We start from the raw sequence: 18,397 nt of genomic DNA, 5'->3' as shown, positions 1-18,397 counted from the left end.
TGTACGACAGCTTTCAAGTGACACATGCAAGACGAGCAAATACGCTCTTGTCCCTTTCCCCTCTCTTAATCTGTCACTTCAACTTTTAAACTCTTCAATTTCTATTTTTCTCTTTGTCCCGACATGGGCATACAAAACCATAAATCGTTTTTTTCACACACTCTTTCTCCCTGATCGAGGTCCAAGCCTCTGAATGAGGCGATCACAACCAAAATGAGAGGCAGCGGCCAAAAGCCAAGTCCTTCAACTACATCTGGCTCACCTCGCCAAACAATTCAATTGCTGTGAGGGAAGTGGGAGAATCTGTGAGACGTCGGGGGGGGGGGGGGGGGGGGGGGGGGGGATTGGGAACAAAACAAAGCACCATATCACTTTTCACAGGTTTAAACAGACTATATTAAAAAGAAGTGGCTTCAAGCAGCAAAACAAGAATCTGAAGAGATGGTGAAACAAGCTACTTGCACTTCACATATTTCATTGGAATATTGTCAGATTTCTTTTTTTAAACCTGATGTCACTATTGAATTTCAAAAGAATCTAATTATCGAGATTTCCTCCTTTTGATTGTCGTCCCTGTGAAAATTATATTGACTGTCAATACGAGCGAAACACTTGATATCTTTTGCTGGAAATGAAAGATAATCAAGTTTAATCACCTAGAAAATAAAAAAAGTATGGGTGCTGCCTTTTATGGCAGAGTTTATACAGAATGAATACAAGTATTCTGGGAACTTTATATCTTTTCAATGTACAGTATTGCAAGCTGCTTTAAAGTCCCTGCAGTGGTAATCTTTAAATCACTGGAGCATTTGTTGAATTATTATAATGGAATAGGTTTGGGTGAATTGAGGGCATGGTGTAATGATTAGTACTGTTGCGTGTGTGTGAGTTTGAATCCAAGTTGGATCTTTTCTGTGCAAAGTTTTCACAGAATACCTTCAACTATTCAAATATTAACTAATCAGAGGGTATGACATTTTTCTCCCACATGTGGGATTGTGTAATAATGACGATACTTTGTGTTAACCCTTTGATGGACTGTCAAACTGTTGTCAAAATTCTACTTTTAGTCACATTTGGTGCATTTATGTGGGGCTTTTGATCCATTCATACTGAGCATGAAGGGAAGTGTTCTTGTGATGTCAGTTGAGCACTGCTACTTCAACCAGGGGTGGGAAATTAATTGTTCTGAGTGGTCCCATGAAACACAAGCACTGCAGTGAAGAGCTAAACCATTGTCTCAATGCCACCAAGTTGGCTGTACGTCTGCTCGGTATGACCGCCTAACTCGAGCACTCACCTTCAGATGAGTGTGAAGTATCTCATGACATCCAATCGATTCAAACAAAACACAGCTTATCATTGGTGGGGTAGCCTCACTCCCAAGCATTGAAACTGTACTTCTGCTTCTTTTTTCTCTCAGTAATTTTCATCTGAATCATTATTTCTTGCTGATCTCACACTGGTCGCAGTCTCACACAGCCCCAAACAACCAAAATACCACATGTGCCCAACATCCATACGTTTCTCAGAACTGAATGTCATCAAAACTGTTAAAGAAAAAAAAAAAAAACCCACAAGAAAATTAAAAGACATGAATGCAAGAAGAGCAAACATTGTTTTGTTTATTAATTATCTTGTTTTTCTTTGTTCTTTTATGCAGCTTTTCTGGTGTGAAGTTTTAACCTATAGCATAGCGATTCCACGACAAGATACCTTCAACTTAATCTTATTTTGTATTAATTTCTTTCTTACATTTCTATCCTTTTTCTTTCTCTGTTTAATGTTACACACACCGTAAAGGGTGTTCTTTTTCCATACATGAGATGAGAGATTTAGTCTAATATGCACAGCATATTTGAAGTAAATGTTTAAAGGGAAAAATGAATACAAGAGCAAACAATCTAATGCAGTGCAAATATATATGTCAGTATTGTTTAAAGAACACCCTCTATGATCACTGTATCATAGTGAAACCTGTGGAGCTCTGGAGTGTAAACCGTTTTAGAAGGCGTTAAGTCGTTGATCAACTACAATAATATGGATATCAACATTTGTACAGTTTTTATTTCAATTTGTTTTCAGAGCTCATCTAAAAAAAGAGACTGCCCCCTATACACACACGCACACGCACACGCACACGCACACGCACACGCACACGCACACACACGCACACGCACACTTGGAAGGAGACATGCAAGTGTGAGTGCATTCCCATGTCTTTTCGGCCAGTGCAGTGTGTGTGTTTAATTCCAAATGACACACAGCCTGAAAGTGGAAGAGGCGGGGACACACAAAGTCGTCTCCACACCAATGTACACTGTTTAACTGCTCACAGTGTGGCGACACACACCTGTGCACCCCACACGTGCACACCTGCACACACAGTTCCCTCTTCCATCGGTGCATAAGATATGCAGACGGTGTTACAAGAACAGGGCAGGGCGTTGAGTAGCTTAAATCTACCTAATGTATCCAGACCCATTAGACCTTTCTTGAATTCAGCATCCTCACTCATCTCGGCCCACATTGCCACACAGCCATTTACCCGGCCACACACGCGCACACACAAACTCACACACCCACACCAATGTTCGCATGCGGGCACACAAACATACTCATATATGTAATTGTATACCCAAAGTACATTCAAATGGCAGTGAGGCGAAACACATTTGTCTCAGATGGAAAACCACACTTGTACAAATTGAAATAAAAGACAGAAAAACTCCTCCTCCATCTGGTCTTCCTCCAGTTGGCCTTTACCTCCTCTTCTAATTTTTTCTACAGTTTTTCCATCCATTCTCATTATCCGTTTGCATGCCCTCCTCTTTTCCTTTCAATTGTCCTCATTCCACACACATTTCCATTCTTCCCCTATCTTTACTCTCTCCGTCTCCCTCTGTTCCTTTCTTTCTGCCCTTTTATTCTCATTCTATGCACCTTCCCCTCTGTTTCTCTCTCTACTTTCCCCCTTTAGTTGTTAATCAGAGTTGATTGGGAGCAGAGAGAGCCGAGAGGAGCTCCCCAGTGGATCAATGTCTCTAAATGATCTGTTCAAGGATCCCTTTAGAAGCTGCAAAACGCGCTCTGATAGGGCACCGAAGCATGAAGACGCTCATTTCACATCTAACTCACTTCCTGATTTGCCCTCTGGGAGAGAGATAGGACTGCCGGTATAGGGATAATTTGTCCCAAAGCTAAATATCCCACTAACCACAAGTGCTTAGACCAAAATGTCTTCATTCCAGGCAATCAATTACTGCCAAGGTGAGGGGGGAAAATGATGAATTTGTTTAAAAAGCTCAATCTGCTCATGTGCGTGCCATCTGAGACGACGAGATTGCCCGACAACTGGCTTTGTTTATGCTCCTCTGATTGAAGATATTTTCCTGCATCTCAAATTTACCGAGCGACGAGAGAGACAAGATTTGATTTTGTGCAGCAGCTGAATTTCAGATGTATCTGATGTGGTACATTTGAAATTAAATTGATCGCGGCCATAGAGAGCGCTGATGACACTAACAAGCAACCGAGGAAGTGTCCGCTCGACACGCAGAGTCTTGGATACCTCTGTGAAGAGATTTAATGCAACACAGAGATCCATCCACCATACCACTTTATCCATTTCAGGGTCATTGGGGGGCGATTCCAGCTGGCTATGGGCATCGACAGGGTACACCCAGGATCCTAAAAGAAAATATACACAGACAGAACATGCAAACTCTACACACTGTCCTCTAGTATTTTATTCTCATTGGGTCATGAATATTAACCACGACTCCACTGTGACATATCACACTGATCCAGCAGAGGGTAGTTTACAGTCTGGACAGGTCTCTTGTATAACACATGTCAGAAACCTGACAAACACATACAATTACCTTTACAACTGTGCAATTCAGGGTCATTAATTATCCTCAATTGTATGATTTTCTGTGACTTTGGGAGGAAACTAGAATATCCCATAAATATCAAGTACTCATAAACATACTTGTTCCATTGCAGATCTACTGTTTAGGACATTCAACATCACCTTATTTGGCTTATTAAAGCAGTTTGTTATATTGGGGAAAAAAATTGCTATTGTGTATATTTTCCTGGGTTATGAATCGTATTTTCTGTATCCATCACCTGATGGGGCTTATTGCTTTGCTCCATTGAGCTCAAATCAGCTCCACTATTGGAAACATGCACATAATGCATTTTGAGTAAATCCCACATACACATCCTGCTGACATAAACACTCGATAGCGCAGAGGATAGTAATCCGCCGGTGAAAATAGTCCAGAGAAAATGCAAATTCATTGTTCACTGAACAACGTTTAAAAAAAAAACAACAAAAAAACTGAATTGAGCTATTTTAGGCAATTACTTTGACTTTTTTCCACACAAAAGTATTTTTTCATAGACCTGTAAAAAAGCAAAAAACAAATGGTCTCTTTAAAAAAAAAATTTTTTTTAAAAAGGACTGAAAGGACTGCAGACAAGATGAAGCATTTAAAATTGGAAGGAGGAATTGTGCATTTTGTTAGTTTTGGTCTTTTAATGACATTTGTTGGCAATAACAAAAATATAGAATATCATTACTCGTATCCTTTGAGAGAGACTGCTCCACTCCAGTGACTTTATGATTGCAAACAGAAGTTCAGTTTCCATGCAAGCAACCCCTGAGCCAAAGTATAAACATTACTACAGCTTATACTATTAGGACATCATGCAACCATATGCCTTTAATTTGTTATTGCTGCGAAAGCAGAAGTAGTTAAAAAAGGGAGATGATACCAAGTGAATACACCATCTTGTGTATCTTTACATGTTACCTGTGTTTTACAGTACAAGCTTTCTAACCGTGTGCCAGAGGGGAGATTATAGCTGGAAAAATTATAGACACTCCACAATGTGTGCATATACTAACATCACTTCCTCACTAACCTATGACCCACTTCTATTCATCATGCCAACCCCAGTGATCCGCGTGTGTACTGAACTAAGTGGACGTTCACCACAGTCGCGAGTGCTGGAGGGGTTGGGATAATAATGTGTGCTTTCTACCATCACATGACCCACTTCTCTCGAGTATCATACCAGTCGGCTCATTCAAGCACTCTGGGGGTGGAAAAAGAAGCCAATTTTTCCAACATGTTACTAATTCCCATGAAGCATAGCTCACCAAGTTTTATTAAAATGGGGTTGGTTCCTATGCAAACTTCTGCATGAACCAGAGGGATTATCATTGATTTTTTTTTTTTTTCCCCAGCCTTTAAATTTTTTTTTTTTTTTTTTATTAAATAAGAAAGAAAAAAAGTTCCCCCCCAGGATGTTTTTGCTGCATGCTGCAAAGATTCAGATGGTTTAAATATCGTCAATCAGAAAGCAATTGTTGAATTGTCCTTGAGCAATATGGACGATCTCAGAGTTGCTGTTGTGACCTCTGATCTGCCTCTGGAGATGTGCAAGAGCATAAATTGAACAATTTCATACAGTTACGTTACACATGACTACCCTAAGTGGACACTCACCTTCATGCTGTGCAATCATACAGAAATCCAATATAGGTAAATATTCATAGTTTAGAGGGAATCTGTGGGTTTTCTCAATAAATGCATCACACAATTTAATTTTATCTCAGGAAACTATTCGCCATAGACATTTGCTCACTGATTCTATGTATAATCCCAAGCCTATTTGCGAATATATTTATGCATGACAACTTTATAATTAATTGCTTTCTTTGTGTCTTGTAGGTTCTGGCATGGAGAGTACAGGGTGGCAGTGAACATTAATGACTATCTAGACATCTACTGTCCTTACTACGAGGGTCCTCCGTCCCACGGGCGCATGGAGCGCTACATCTTGTTCATGGTTAACCATGAGGGCTACACTTCCTGCCAGCACAGGATGCGTGGCTTCAAACGTTGGGAGTGCAACCGTCCCAGCGGTCTTGACGGACCTCTGCGCTTCTCAGAGAAGTTCCAGCTCTTCACCCCCTTCTCCCTGGGCTTTGAGTTCAGGCCTGGACACGAGTACTACTACATCTGTAGGTTATCAGCTAAGTAAAGTGTACTTTTTGCATGACGGGGGATTTTGTGCTCTGAGAAAAGGCTCTTTCTCTGTTTGTTGTGTACATGCAAGTGACTGCGTGTGCGTCTGTATTTGCTTGTTAACTATGCTCCTGCTCAATATGCATTTGCAAACAAGATGTAAATATGCAATCAACAGAACTTGATCGAGACCATTCCCAAACACAGCCCGACATGTCGCTCGTACACCCACAGGCGTGCATAAAAACACCTCCATCTCTCACTCATCGCCCTTATTCTCTTCATTTCTTGCTGTATGCCTCTGCTTATGTCGAGATCATAAATGGTGTGCCCAGTAAAGTGGTAAAAATGTCGCCAGGCGTAGTTTGTAATCATTTTTATATTAGCTTTATTGATGTTTCTCCTCCCTTCAACAAGTGATGTATTAGTATCATAGATGGGTCTTGCACCCCCGAGACTGTTTTTCTGGAGAAAGTTAAAAAGCTATAATTCCACCACCAGGCTTAGGACAAATAGTCGGTTCAAATTACTCTTAAACATTGTTTTCAGCTGCTCCGTGTGCCAGATGGGAGGGACAGATTTACCGCATCCGTGCAGTTTAGCACAAGATCAGTTGGTAATCACAGAAAAGCACATTAAATTGACTTTCAAAAGCTTTGCTGTCAGTGTCTAAACTTTCTCGCACCTGCAATAAGACTCACTCTTTCTATGAAAGCAGGAGCTACTAGACTTTAGAAAAAAGAATGTCTATTTAAATCCATAAAGTGCCTACTGAAACGTAAAAGAAGTGTATTTATCTCATAAAGAAGACATTTATCTTTGACACTATCAAAATAGGCTGTGTGTCAGCAAAACCTAAGTTTAAGTTGTTTAGGGCATTCGAATAGGAAATTTAAGGAAATGTATTTCTTTTTGACTGAAGGGAGTCTCGAGTGGCCATGCAGTGACCAGTTGATGTGTGCAAACTCAGCAATACATTAATATATTCTTGGGTAAATTTGACCTATAAAAAGTCACATTTTGCCAATAGCGCTGCGGAAATTACTTTACGAAAGTCATCCTTCTGCAAATACATGATAATCACTTGTGTCAGTATGTCATTCACTGACTTTACCACTGCGATGCTCTGTGAAAGTCATACTAAACCTTACATTGTGATAAAGTTTATATTTTTACCAAGTGGCATTTCCACCAGTTTGCAGCCTGACACGGTTCTCATCATGTCTCTGCGCATTACCCGCTGCACAGTTGGCTGAAAACTGACCTTAACCTTTTTAGCAGGAAATGATGCATTCTCACCATGACTCCTAATGGGGATGAAGGTCTGATGCCCTCAGTTTCAGGTCAGCATGTGAGAAAGACTGATTTCTTTGTTGCGTTTTTTTGCCCTTGGACAGTGATTCTCATTTTACAGTGGTATCTTTCTAAGAGTGCACCACGGGGTCATCAGCAAGGCTAAAAAAGAAATTTCTGACAGACAGTAACACATATTTTAAATGTTCCAGCTTTCAGATTTTCTACAAATCATTGCAATTTTATACTGCCAAGAGGCATTTGGTAAGACAACAAATATGACTGTGGTAGTACTTATCTGCAACCATTTGCCAATTTGACTTGTCTCCATTTTCACAAAGACTCAGCAGGCGAGTGTCAGAGAGCTAAGGAGGCGAAGATAACAGCCACACCATGTCCGACTGCACTTTTCCCAGTCGGTGTGCACACACACACACATGCACACACACACACACACACACACACACACACACACACACACACACACCCTTTTGTTTTCACCCTCATGTAAGAATGGTTAGGGCCTCTCCACAGTTGTATAGTTGCTGACTATGGCATTGTGTTTCTGGGACCCCTAAGGGGTGTATTCCACATGACTGGAGTGTTTGTGAGTGTGTTTCTATATGGGTGTGTATGTGTGTGTGGGGGGGTTGGGGATGGTTGAGGGGGTCAGTTGTCAAGCGATTGTGAGTCCGTGAAAGGCCATGTCCATCATCTTGACTGACATCTACACACACGCAAATACACACATTTTTTGGTGCTCACTGTCTCGTGAACGCACACACACACACATTCAATCACACAATCATACACAGGTCAGTATTGATGTGGAACAACAAGGTGGTGTGTGTGTGTGTGTGTGCGTGTACGCGTGCGCATGGGTGTGTCATCTCCTGTGCAGAAACACATGAAACATACTGATCTTTGATGGTGATTTATCGCTATCGAGTGTGTGCCCTGTGTGTACGTGTCTGTGTGTATTTGTCATGAGGTTGACACGTTGACAGGTCCACTCCACCCCTTACTTCTCCCAGCTGCCATCTGATGAGGTTGAGTGATTTTCAATGGGTTTTCAGGAGACACTAGATTGCAGATATGCTGAGAAAGAGGTGCTGGCAGAGCGGATAACACTTTTTTTTTTTAAATGACAGAAGTATAGATTGTCAGTATTTACAAGGAAGCAGAGAGGAAAAATCTTTCTCTGGCCTTTGTCTCCCATCATGTGTCATGATTTAGTAAAGATGTACAAAAGCTAAAAACAAAGACATATAGGAAGAGAAATGCACAATAGCCAGTCAAAAGCTTCATAGAAGACCAATACACACTTTCTACATGCACTGTAAAAAGTGTAGGCATATCTTTCCAAGAAAATTGAGGTAAAGGGGGTGAGCTATATAGGTAATGGGTATTAAAGGGTAAAGGAGGTAAAGGGCAGAGGATAGGATGAAGGGAGGAGTTATGGGCAGAAAAGGAGGGAGGAGAGGGCAGAGGCAGGGTCAGGTTTATTTCCTGTGCACTGTGGATCTTGATGACGGTTCTCACTGAGGTCACTATGGACTCTGGCGATGCAGACTTCCTCAAGGGAAAAGGGCAATAGGTTTTCCGTCACCACTTTGTGTGCACATTCGCTTATACATCCATGTGTGTGTGTGTGTGTGTGTGTGTGCATGCCAGCATGCGTGAGTGGTCAGAGGCTTGGTTACCTCCTTCTTTAAGGTGTCCAGCTCTATATCACATCAGAGTGAGGTGGGACTAAAAACCCAACTTCAATTTCATTTACTCCACTTTGAAGTCTGAAGTTACTTTTTAACATTTTTCTCATTTTCTTTGGGGGGGGAATTCAGCCCCGGCAGCACAGTGGATCAGTGGTTTGCACCGTCACCTCACTACAGGGTGGACCTGCGCATGTGGGGAATTTGCATGGATTTTATTCTCCATTCCTGAGACATTTAGGTCAGGTCGAGTTGAGAGCCAGTTATTACCCTTGGGTATATGAATGGAAGTGTGACTGAATCCCAGTGTGCCGCCCGATCCCTCACAAATTTGTTTACACTGTCTGAAGAAATTGTTGTGTTTATGACACTTCACAAGCACGGGCGCATTGGTTTAAGAGAACTTGAAAGGACATATGAGAAATTCTCCAACCGCTTCAAGCACTCAATGCCATTAAAAAGTAATAGGCTGCATTGATGACTATAATGAAGCCAGTTTAAAGAAATCCTTGACACGTTCACTCATGAAAGTAAAGAAGTCTTCTTCTATATCTAATCCCAATTTCTAACATGTTAGTTTCAAGATTACAAGACAAGTTTATCTAAATGTGGCTCAGGCTTCTTCTCCCCAGAGGAAAGTATCAAGAAAGGTCTGACCTATAGGTGACACTTAAAAAGACAAGTCAAAGACTTTAGATCACCTGCATTACATTTGCTGTGTAAAATATCTTTGTGTCCTTGAACACAGAAGTTGTGATCTGAACGTGACAATTATATCAGTTTCTTGATTAAAAAACATTTCAAACTTTCCCTGAAGGTGTTTTAGACACAGAGAATGTCTTTAGGTTTGTTCCTTATATATTATATGATGCATTGAGCTATTTTCTACATTATTTGATAGTTGCAGCTTGTCAGTATAACTCCAGTGAATTAAATGTTTGGAACTTTCTCAGGTGTAATAGATTTTGTAGCATTCCAACCATGTCACCCACTAAATCACATAACTGAATGTTTATGAGACGAGTCCTACTTTAAATTCAAATACAACCAAAAAGATAAAAGCATTTAATTGTGTTCTGCATAATTGCAGACTGTTACTTTGTATGTTTGTTTTCAAAATTATTTTTGGCAAAAGATCAACAGCATCGTGGTCTGTGTTTTCTAACCACCCTATTATGCCTGTATTTCTCACCCTGCAGGGCCTAAGACAGAAAACTCTTAAAAAATGATCACAAATCTATGATTTGACCTTTAAAATGGTGTAGTAATTTCATAAACTAGCATACATATGTGGCTGGTATAAAGTATTAGTGAAACAGAGCTGAATATTATACATTTCCTCAGGGTGTATTTATTGACCTTTAGTGTGACACAAAATATATTATATGGATTTGATTTGATGGATTTTATATCATGCACAAACATATGCTCTGTCACGAGTTGCTGTCATATGTTGCTTTGTTGTTTTAATGAAACATTCTGAGTCACATTTATTATTTATTACATGTGATGTTTAAGATTAGGTTGTGATTTGTTTTATAAAAATAATTTTTAAGATAAAGAAGCTCGGAGGGTCCAAGCACTCGGTGAACTTCATCACTGAAAACAGAAGTGAAAAAGCATAAAATTACTTTTATTAAATGTACTCGGTTGCAGTACCAGTGCAATCAGCAGAGCAGTCCATTTTATCTCTCAACGAATCTCCTCTTTCAATCTCTCTCTTTTTTTTTCAGCGTCTCCTCACCCAAACCATGTGGGGCGGGCATGTCTAAAGCTGAAGGTGTATGTCAGACCTCCAGGTAAGTCACGCTCTGACTACACAAACACACACTCACACTCACACACAAACACACATTCACACTACACGAAAAAAAAGTCCAGATTGGCTATCAAAGTAAAATTAAGGGGAATAAAAGGTTTTGTAGAAGGCCCCGGCAACACTCTCTGCTCTGATTCACAAGCCAGCCAGGCAAACACTTTAACACCTTTACACACACACTCGCAGTGAAAACGCACACATATTCTGCCACGTTCACACATAGAAGCACACACAGGTGTGCACGGGTACGAGCACGGAGTATAACACACAGGCGTGGGGAAAGTGCGCGCGTGCACACGGGCACAGAGTGGCATACGCACTTCACATCAAATCACATCACATCACACTGGGTGTGAGGGAGACCTTCTGTCCTTGTAAAAAGAGAACAGAGCAGGCTGAAAGTGCTCTCAAAAATGTTACCAAGCTCAACATCACTTGACTCGCTAGATTCTCTCATAATGGTGAAAAAAATGGCCCAATCTAATAATAAAATCAATCTAAAAATAATCCAATAATAGACCTTCATTTAGGAGACATATTTACATAAAATTCTACTTAAGTATCAGCCTTGTTTTGAAAGATAATAAAGTTGACGATGAGATGATGAGGCGTGACTTGCCCCGCCGCACAATACTTATTTTTCAATCAACACGCTGTCTAGTAGAACACATTTCTTTGAAAATGGCTCTTTCACAGATTGGCGTAGACGATGTGCGGCGCTCACACAAGTGTGTCGCGCTGGCCTCTGATACTGCCGTTTAAAAATAACTCTGCAGACGCCTGGCGGACATGGGGATCACATCGTGGCAAGCATTACACTACGCTTACGTGATATAAAAAAAATCTCCCTGTACATCTTTTTTAATGCGGATTCCACGCCATGAGTTTTTAACCTAAGCCCGACTGAGGAATCAAACCTTGGTAGTAACATGTCTCCCAAGATAATGCCACGGCTTTGAAGATCCTCATAAAAGAGAGTCAGCTTTCACAGCTTTCCAGGCTCAGATCATTCCATTACTTGCTAAGGGGGAAGGAACCTCTCTCCTCCTCCATAATTACTGAAACAACATACATTCTTTTATTCTGTCATTTGCTGCAGCACCTCTTTGAGTTTCCTGCTCTTTTTTTGTGTGCTGTTAAAGTAACGTTTCTGACATTGCAACATCCATCTCATCTTGGAGATGTTGTCACTCGGGTGAGCTGGGAGCGCCTGAACATGTGTGTGACTCCACGTCTTTGTCTGTGTGTGTGTGTGTTTGCAAGCGTGCCTCGGTGCGCGCGTGCGTGCGTGAGTGTGTGTGTCAGCTGCTCCAGATTCCTAGTCTCTGTGATTAAACTGTAATTAGGTTGGTTAAACCCCCTGCAGAGCTCAGTTGCTGTCGCCCTCCCACCCCACCCCTCCTCCCGGCTTCCCCCATCATCCGTTTCTGCCATCGACTCTCAGCCGTTTCCTTGGATGTAAAAGGGTGACAGTTTTGCTGTTTGTCACTCACTTCCCATATTTCGCCCAACCAAAAGTCCACCCCTCTGTCTTTCCTATTCCCTTATCCATTGGCTCTGTTTTATAGCGTCTTGTCTTGGTATCTGTCTGTGTGTCCCTCTCAGTTCAGATGTTTTGTCTTTTTTTTTCTTTTTCTGATCTCTCTGTTTCAGATGGGTCGGGATATGATTCTCCGGAGCCCTTCCTGACCGATGGAGGTCCAAGCTGGAGGGCAGGAACCATGACCCTGTTAGCTGCTCTGGCCTCACTGTTCCTGGGACTCTTTTACTGGCTGTGACCCCTCTCCCTCTCTTCCTGGAGCTCCCACCCCGGGATAATGGGCTGGGCTGGCTGTCCCTCGAAATCCACCGCCCCTCAGGGAAGCCCTCTGTCTCCAACCCCCTCTCCCTCTCCCACCTCCACCTCAATACAACCACCAACCACCCCCACTGCCAGCCCCCCTCCTGGCCCAGCCACGGACGCCCTTCCCAGGCCTGGCTGAGAGGGCTGGGGGTTTGAGCTGTCTGGGAAGCCACCCTTAATCTCTGATCTCTGAATTGTGGGTGGAACAGCACCTCTCAGCTGAAAAACACAAGAGAAATGTCTCTGCACTCATATCAGGGGGTTCTTTTGATTTAACTATTGACTCTTGGCCACTGTTGGGGTAGATGTAGCCGTGGCTATGATTAAACTTGTCGTTTCAGTGCAATTCCTATCATCCAATCACGGAAGGATGCATTAAGCGATAGGCCTGGATGCACAAAAATTGGATTTTGCTCACATTGCTATCCCATCCTCAAACCAAGAATTGGGAGTAGCCAAGCTTGCATTGTAATTGAAATTCTATACCATCTGGACCAATTCCAACTCCAGTGAGAAAGAAAGCAAATGAAGAGAGGTGCAAAGAGTGGCCTGCATAGACAAGAAAAGGGAACACAATGCAAGCACTGATTTGAATAAATATGACTGCCTGAAAGTACGATGTTACGTGTTAATATTTTCAGATGCAGTCTTGGCGATGTGATATAAAATTCATGCAGTTAGATTTTTTTTTTTTATATGCTCAGATTTCACATTATATTGACAAGTATAACCATAGCCGGTTTAAGTGAGCGGGTTGAGGGCATGTTCTGGGTGGGTTTGATGAGATGTAGATTTTCAGGTTGGGTGTGTTTGTCTTATTCATGTTTCTAAACAAAGCATTTATCACAGCCTGGTCAGTCCAGGCATCTTCAGCACTGTCTAATGTCGATTGGGTCGGGTGACTTTTGGAACCATGACTTTCCCATGTATGAATGTACCACTGGTCACCCACCTCTTTGTCTTTCTGTATTATTATGACTGTGGTCACTTACAGTACCTTCTCTCGGACTGGCAGGATGGACGGGTTGGGGATTTAAAGGGACAGTATGTGGGAAGGGAGGGAAGGAGGGGGTTGATATAAGGAGGAACAGAGGACAATGAGAAAAGGAGGCGACACTCAAGTTGCATGACCACTGTGAAACCTTCAGATCAATCTTGTTTCTAATGATGATATATTTTTTCATGAGGAAAATGAGAAACACCCTGCTACCGCTCTCTTTGCTCTCCCTGAGACTTTTTCAGACATCAAAAGGAAAATTCAACCTCTCTCCTCACACGGTTTCTCCCGTCTGGCTCTCAGTCGTTGATGGATTAGCTTGGGCCGCGAGATAAATGGACCCACAGGGTGAAACCGACTGCAAATCAGCCCTCGGAGCCCAGGCCAGATCACAATGAACATAAACACTGACTGAAGCTGGTCCTGGATCTGAGGGTTAAACCAACAAGGGAAGCGCATGGACTATGGCAAATGAGGCGATGTGTGCGTGGTAGCATCACAAAAACACACATGCGCATGCACAAACACATACACACATACATATACACACACACAAACACACACACACACACACACACACACACGTAGTCTTTGATAACAAGACTGTTCCTCTGAGATGGGGCATCCATGGACATAAAGGGAAAAGCACAGAGGTAGAGTGAGTGGAGGAGGAAGAGAAAGTGTGTGTTTATCATGGGACTGAGACTTCTTTAATGTTGGGAAATGAACAAAATGGGTAAGCACTGTGAACACACACACACACACACACACACACACACACACACACACACACACACACACACACACACACACACACACACACACACACACACACACACACACACGGAGGATAGGATGACCCATGTACAAATGCACACAAGAACCGACATGTTGAGGGGAAAATGCAGATCTAGACATTTACAAAGACATGGCATGGACATACACACATGTACAAAGACACACACACAGACACACACTCAAGAAAACACAAACAAAAGGGGAAACACTTCATTCCCTATTTCATCTTATTTTTGTAGCATTTAAAATCACTGTTAATTACTCCTGTGTGGGATGCAGTGATGGGATATAGCCTGTGGAAGATTAAAAAATTGTGTCTTCTCTTCTTCTATTCCACTGATGCTGTCCTTCTATCGTTCTTCTTCTTCTCTGGTTTGTGATACATGGTTGGTAGTGGTAGGAGGCCTCCAGGTCTGAGCGTCATGTATGAGTTTGTCTCCTTTTCTGTTCGTGGTGTTTTTGTGGAAGCTGACCTGGGTCATTAAAGTCAGTCCGTCAAATTAAACACAGAAGTCAGAGCAAGGAGAGAAACACACAAATAAAGATTGTCTTTTTGTCTACTCAACAAAACAGACCAATTGAGTGGAGTTTCTTCATGGATATGTGAACTAACTTTATTCTTGTGTGTGCGTGTGCGTGTGTTTCCCTCAGAGTCGCAGATGATTGTTTTAATGCAACAGACCTCACCTGGATTTTTATCTTGCCTCCTTTTTCTCCCTCTGACGTCAACATCCTTGGATGGTAGAACATTGAGCTCTGCTAGTCAAAGCATGAAATTATTGAGATGAAACACCCCCCCCCCCCCATTCCAATCTTCAGCTGTTTCTCCCTCAATGATGTGACAGCTAATCTAAACTGCTGACAACATGGAGACTGAATAGCTTGATAGCCTTTCCTCTCTTGTTCCCGTCAGACTCGGAAAGGTTCTGGTCCCAGAACAAAAATCCAACTTTAGTCCAATCCCATTTGTCATCAGCCTATAATTTAGCAATCGTCTTACTCTGGTCAGGACAGTTGTTCTGTTTACTACATACTATTTGTTTTAGAGCTATAATATTTCACGTCTTTGCAAAAAAAAAAAAACATCAATTCACAAACCACATTGTTCCACTCTTTGTTTTCAACTTTTGAAAAAGAAAACTTGACTTCTCTGTCACATTTTAGATGTGTACTTCATAATTTCTGTTCTTCTCCATGTACATAAATAGCACAGATTGAAATGTTAACCATCAGAAGGATCTGAATTATTACAACATATATTTTTTTTTAATTAAAGTTGGTAATTCAATAAAAACTGGAGCAAAAAAAAACATGACCCAGTGATAAAAACAGCCATAAGTTTATAAATGAAATTAGAAGTCTGCATTTAAAATTAATTAACGCAAACAGTCTCCACTTCCATCACTCGGGGTTTGACAGGTGCTCTTTTAATTATGTCATCTCATTACTCTCTCATCTTCTCCTGTGGGTTCATTGCACCTGACTAGCTGTCAGCAGCTGTTTCACTCCATACATCAGGTTATTTATGTCAATATTTCAAACTCGCACACCAGTGTGCCTTCACTGGTTTATTTTTGTCAGACTATTCTCAAATACTATTTCAATTACTGAAAGAGTTTGGCTTCTGGGTTGTATTTATTTCCATCCTCTCAAGTTGAAATGATACAATCTTCTTATTTTTTAGGTGGTTTTTTTTCAGTTTACTGTGCTACCACAATGGATCATGTGATCATCAGCTTTAATTTTGCACAAGTTTTACACCAAATGCCCTTCATGGGCAGTTGGGAGTTGCCGGCCTTTCTCAGGGACGCACAGCAGTGATCTGTCTGTAGTGGGATTCAAACCAGCTTGATTCCCTGACCTCAACCTCCAGGGCAACACTGCCCCTCAAGTCGAAATGACACAAAGGATCAAACATTGGAGGGGAAAAAAAGTTTCTTTGAAAAAAAAATAACACTGCGTAGACAAGAGTAATTTTCTCCTACAAGGGGCCTGTCCATTATTTATAAAGAAGTAATGCTTATCAATTGTAATTTTTCAAATACACAATTTTAGTTATAGTCACATTTTCAAAAGTTAGGTAAGAGACTGTGAGCCCATCAATATAAAACACGCCCATCAAAATGTCCTTGAGCCATACCTGGAACAATTACAATCTGGTTAAGCTTTAAATATTTCAAAAGAGAACATAAAATATTTCCATTCCTCTTCTACCTCAATAGGATTTCACCAGATTCAGACATGAATAGACAGATAGACAATAGACATTATCCCCCGCTGAGAGTTTGTAAGGCCTATTGCTCGCCTGAAATATTTCTCATCTCCGTTTTAAAAGTGTTATCTGAAACCACTGACTTGTCGCTTTTGGCTGCGTGATGCAAAAGGAATATCAGAAACGTTGTTTTGGGGGGTAAAACTGAGGTACATGAATAATAGATGAGCCTTGGTTCTCCATGTTTGGCCCTCCTGTGCAAAGCAGGCTAATGACTATCGATGTCTCTAGTTTCCATCAAATTGCTTCATATGAGAGCTCAATTCAAATGGAGAAAGAGTAGATTCCAGTGAAAAGGAGACGAGGGAATAAAATTATCTCTGAATATAGAGATGTACGCTTGGTCAGCCAATTCTTTGTCCTGACAAGTATCAGGTACCAGTGGAATTAGCCTAATGTAAAATTAAGCCCGATCAAGCAAGGCCTGGGAAGAAACATTCCCATGTCTCAATCCTTGTGAGAGAAAAGATGGATGTGTGACACAGCTGGAACGGAGCCAGGATTGAGCAGATGTACCCCTTGAAATCATGAGAAACTAGTGATCTGGGCTATGTCACCGACACACATGCTCATACACACACTATTATGTCCCCATGTATTCTCTTCCAGATCTAATTAATCACTTGATTATTTTAGCTATTCTTATTGGCTGAGGTACACATGGGAGAATAATTGGCGAGAAAAAATTTGGCTTTAATGATGTTGGTTTTGGCACCAACCAGAAAGCAAAGCCAGGAAATACAGATGGCAATCCTTCTTCATTCTTTTCCTCTTTCTTACCGTCCATCCATCTCTTCCTCTGTTGCTTTCTTGCTCCCTCAGAAACACTAATAGGCCATAGACCAATCTATTCTCCCCTCTCCCCATACTTTTGTCTCCTCACATTCAACTAACTGGCATGATTTAGGAATTATGGAATTAGGGCAGCACTCCCATCTCTATTAATGAGGAACAGCATGATGAAAGAGCTTGATCCTGAACGTGCCATCTGTAGTCACTATTACACATTCACTTATCTCTCTTTTACTTGCTGCTTTCTATTCTGTCTCCTTTCCCTTCCACACCTCTCGCTCTCTCTCTCGCTCTCTCTCACACACACACACACATCCTGTGTCAGACACACACATTATACCTTAGCTGTAATTAGAGAGGAAATACTAATTCTTTAGCTCTTCAAGCACTGTTGGATGTGGCGTGAAATGGCACAGCAGGAAAGTTAACTGCAGACCACACACCCTTGCATAGACACCGATGCATAGAAACACTCAGGAGTCCAGATGGGCCGTGTGTTATTGCTGAATAATGCATGCTATGTAGACTCCATAAAAGATACATGGGCAGAGAGAGCAAGGCATCATTTGGACGCTATGGGCAGTTTGGTGAGGGCAGGTTGGAGCAAGCCTTGTACAAGTTACAGACGGCGCAGGGCAGACCGGAGGTGTTTAGCAGTAGGTGACCCACCAGGGAAAAATATTTAGCTGCAGTTGGAGAGGAAAAACACTTGCCTCTTGTCAGCTGATACGTTGCCTGGCACTATTCCCAGTGTCTTTGCTGTCACCTTGAAAATGGCTCTTGTGGTTTAAAAACCATAGAACTTGGGGAATTACACAGCAGATTCA

The 18,397-nt window shown here is 41.6% G+C and overlaps 1 protein-coding gene across 1 annotated transcript in view; it reads left to right on the top strand.

The window, feature by feature from the left end:
* The window catches only part of efna2a (ephrin-A2a), a gene marked incomplete at its 5' end in the record, with an annotated part of 79,303 nt that extends 64,252 nt beyond the window's left edge, over positions 1-15,051 (top strand). The window contains 3 exons of the mRNA XM_080512331.1: positions 5,748-6,040; positions 10,783-10,848; positions 12,522-15,051. Coding sequence (XP_080368457.1) covers positions 5,748-6,040; positions 10,783-10,848; positions 12,522-12,646 — 484 coding nt within the window. The 3' untranslated portion in view covers positions 12,647-15,051. The remainder of the gene's footprint in view (positions 1-5,747; positions 6,041-10,782; positions 10,849-12,521) is intronic.
* Between the last annotated feature and the right edge of the window lie 3,346 nt (positions 15,052-18,397).

Source organism: Blennius ocellaris (assembly GCF_963422515.1).
Source record: "Blennius ocellaris genome assembly, chromosome: 17".
Lineage (NCBI taxonomy): Eukaryota > Metazoa > Chordata > Actinopteri > Blenniiformes > Blenniidae > Blennius > Blennius ocellaris.
This window is presented reverse-complemented; position numbering and strand designations above follow the sequence as displayed.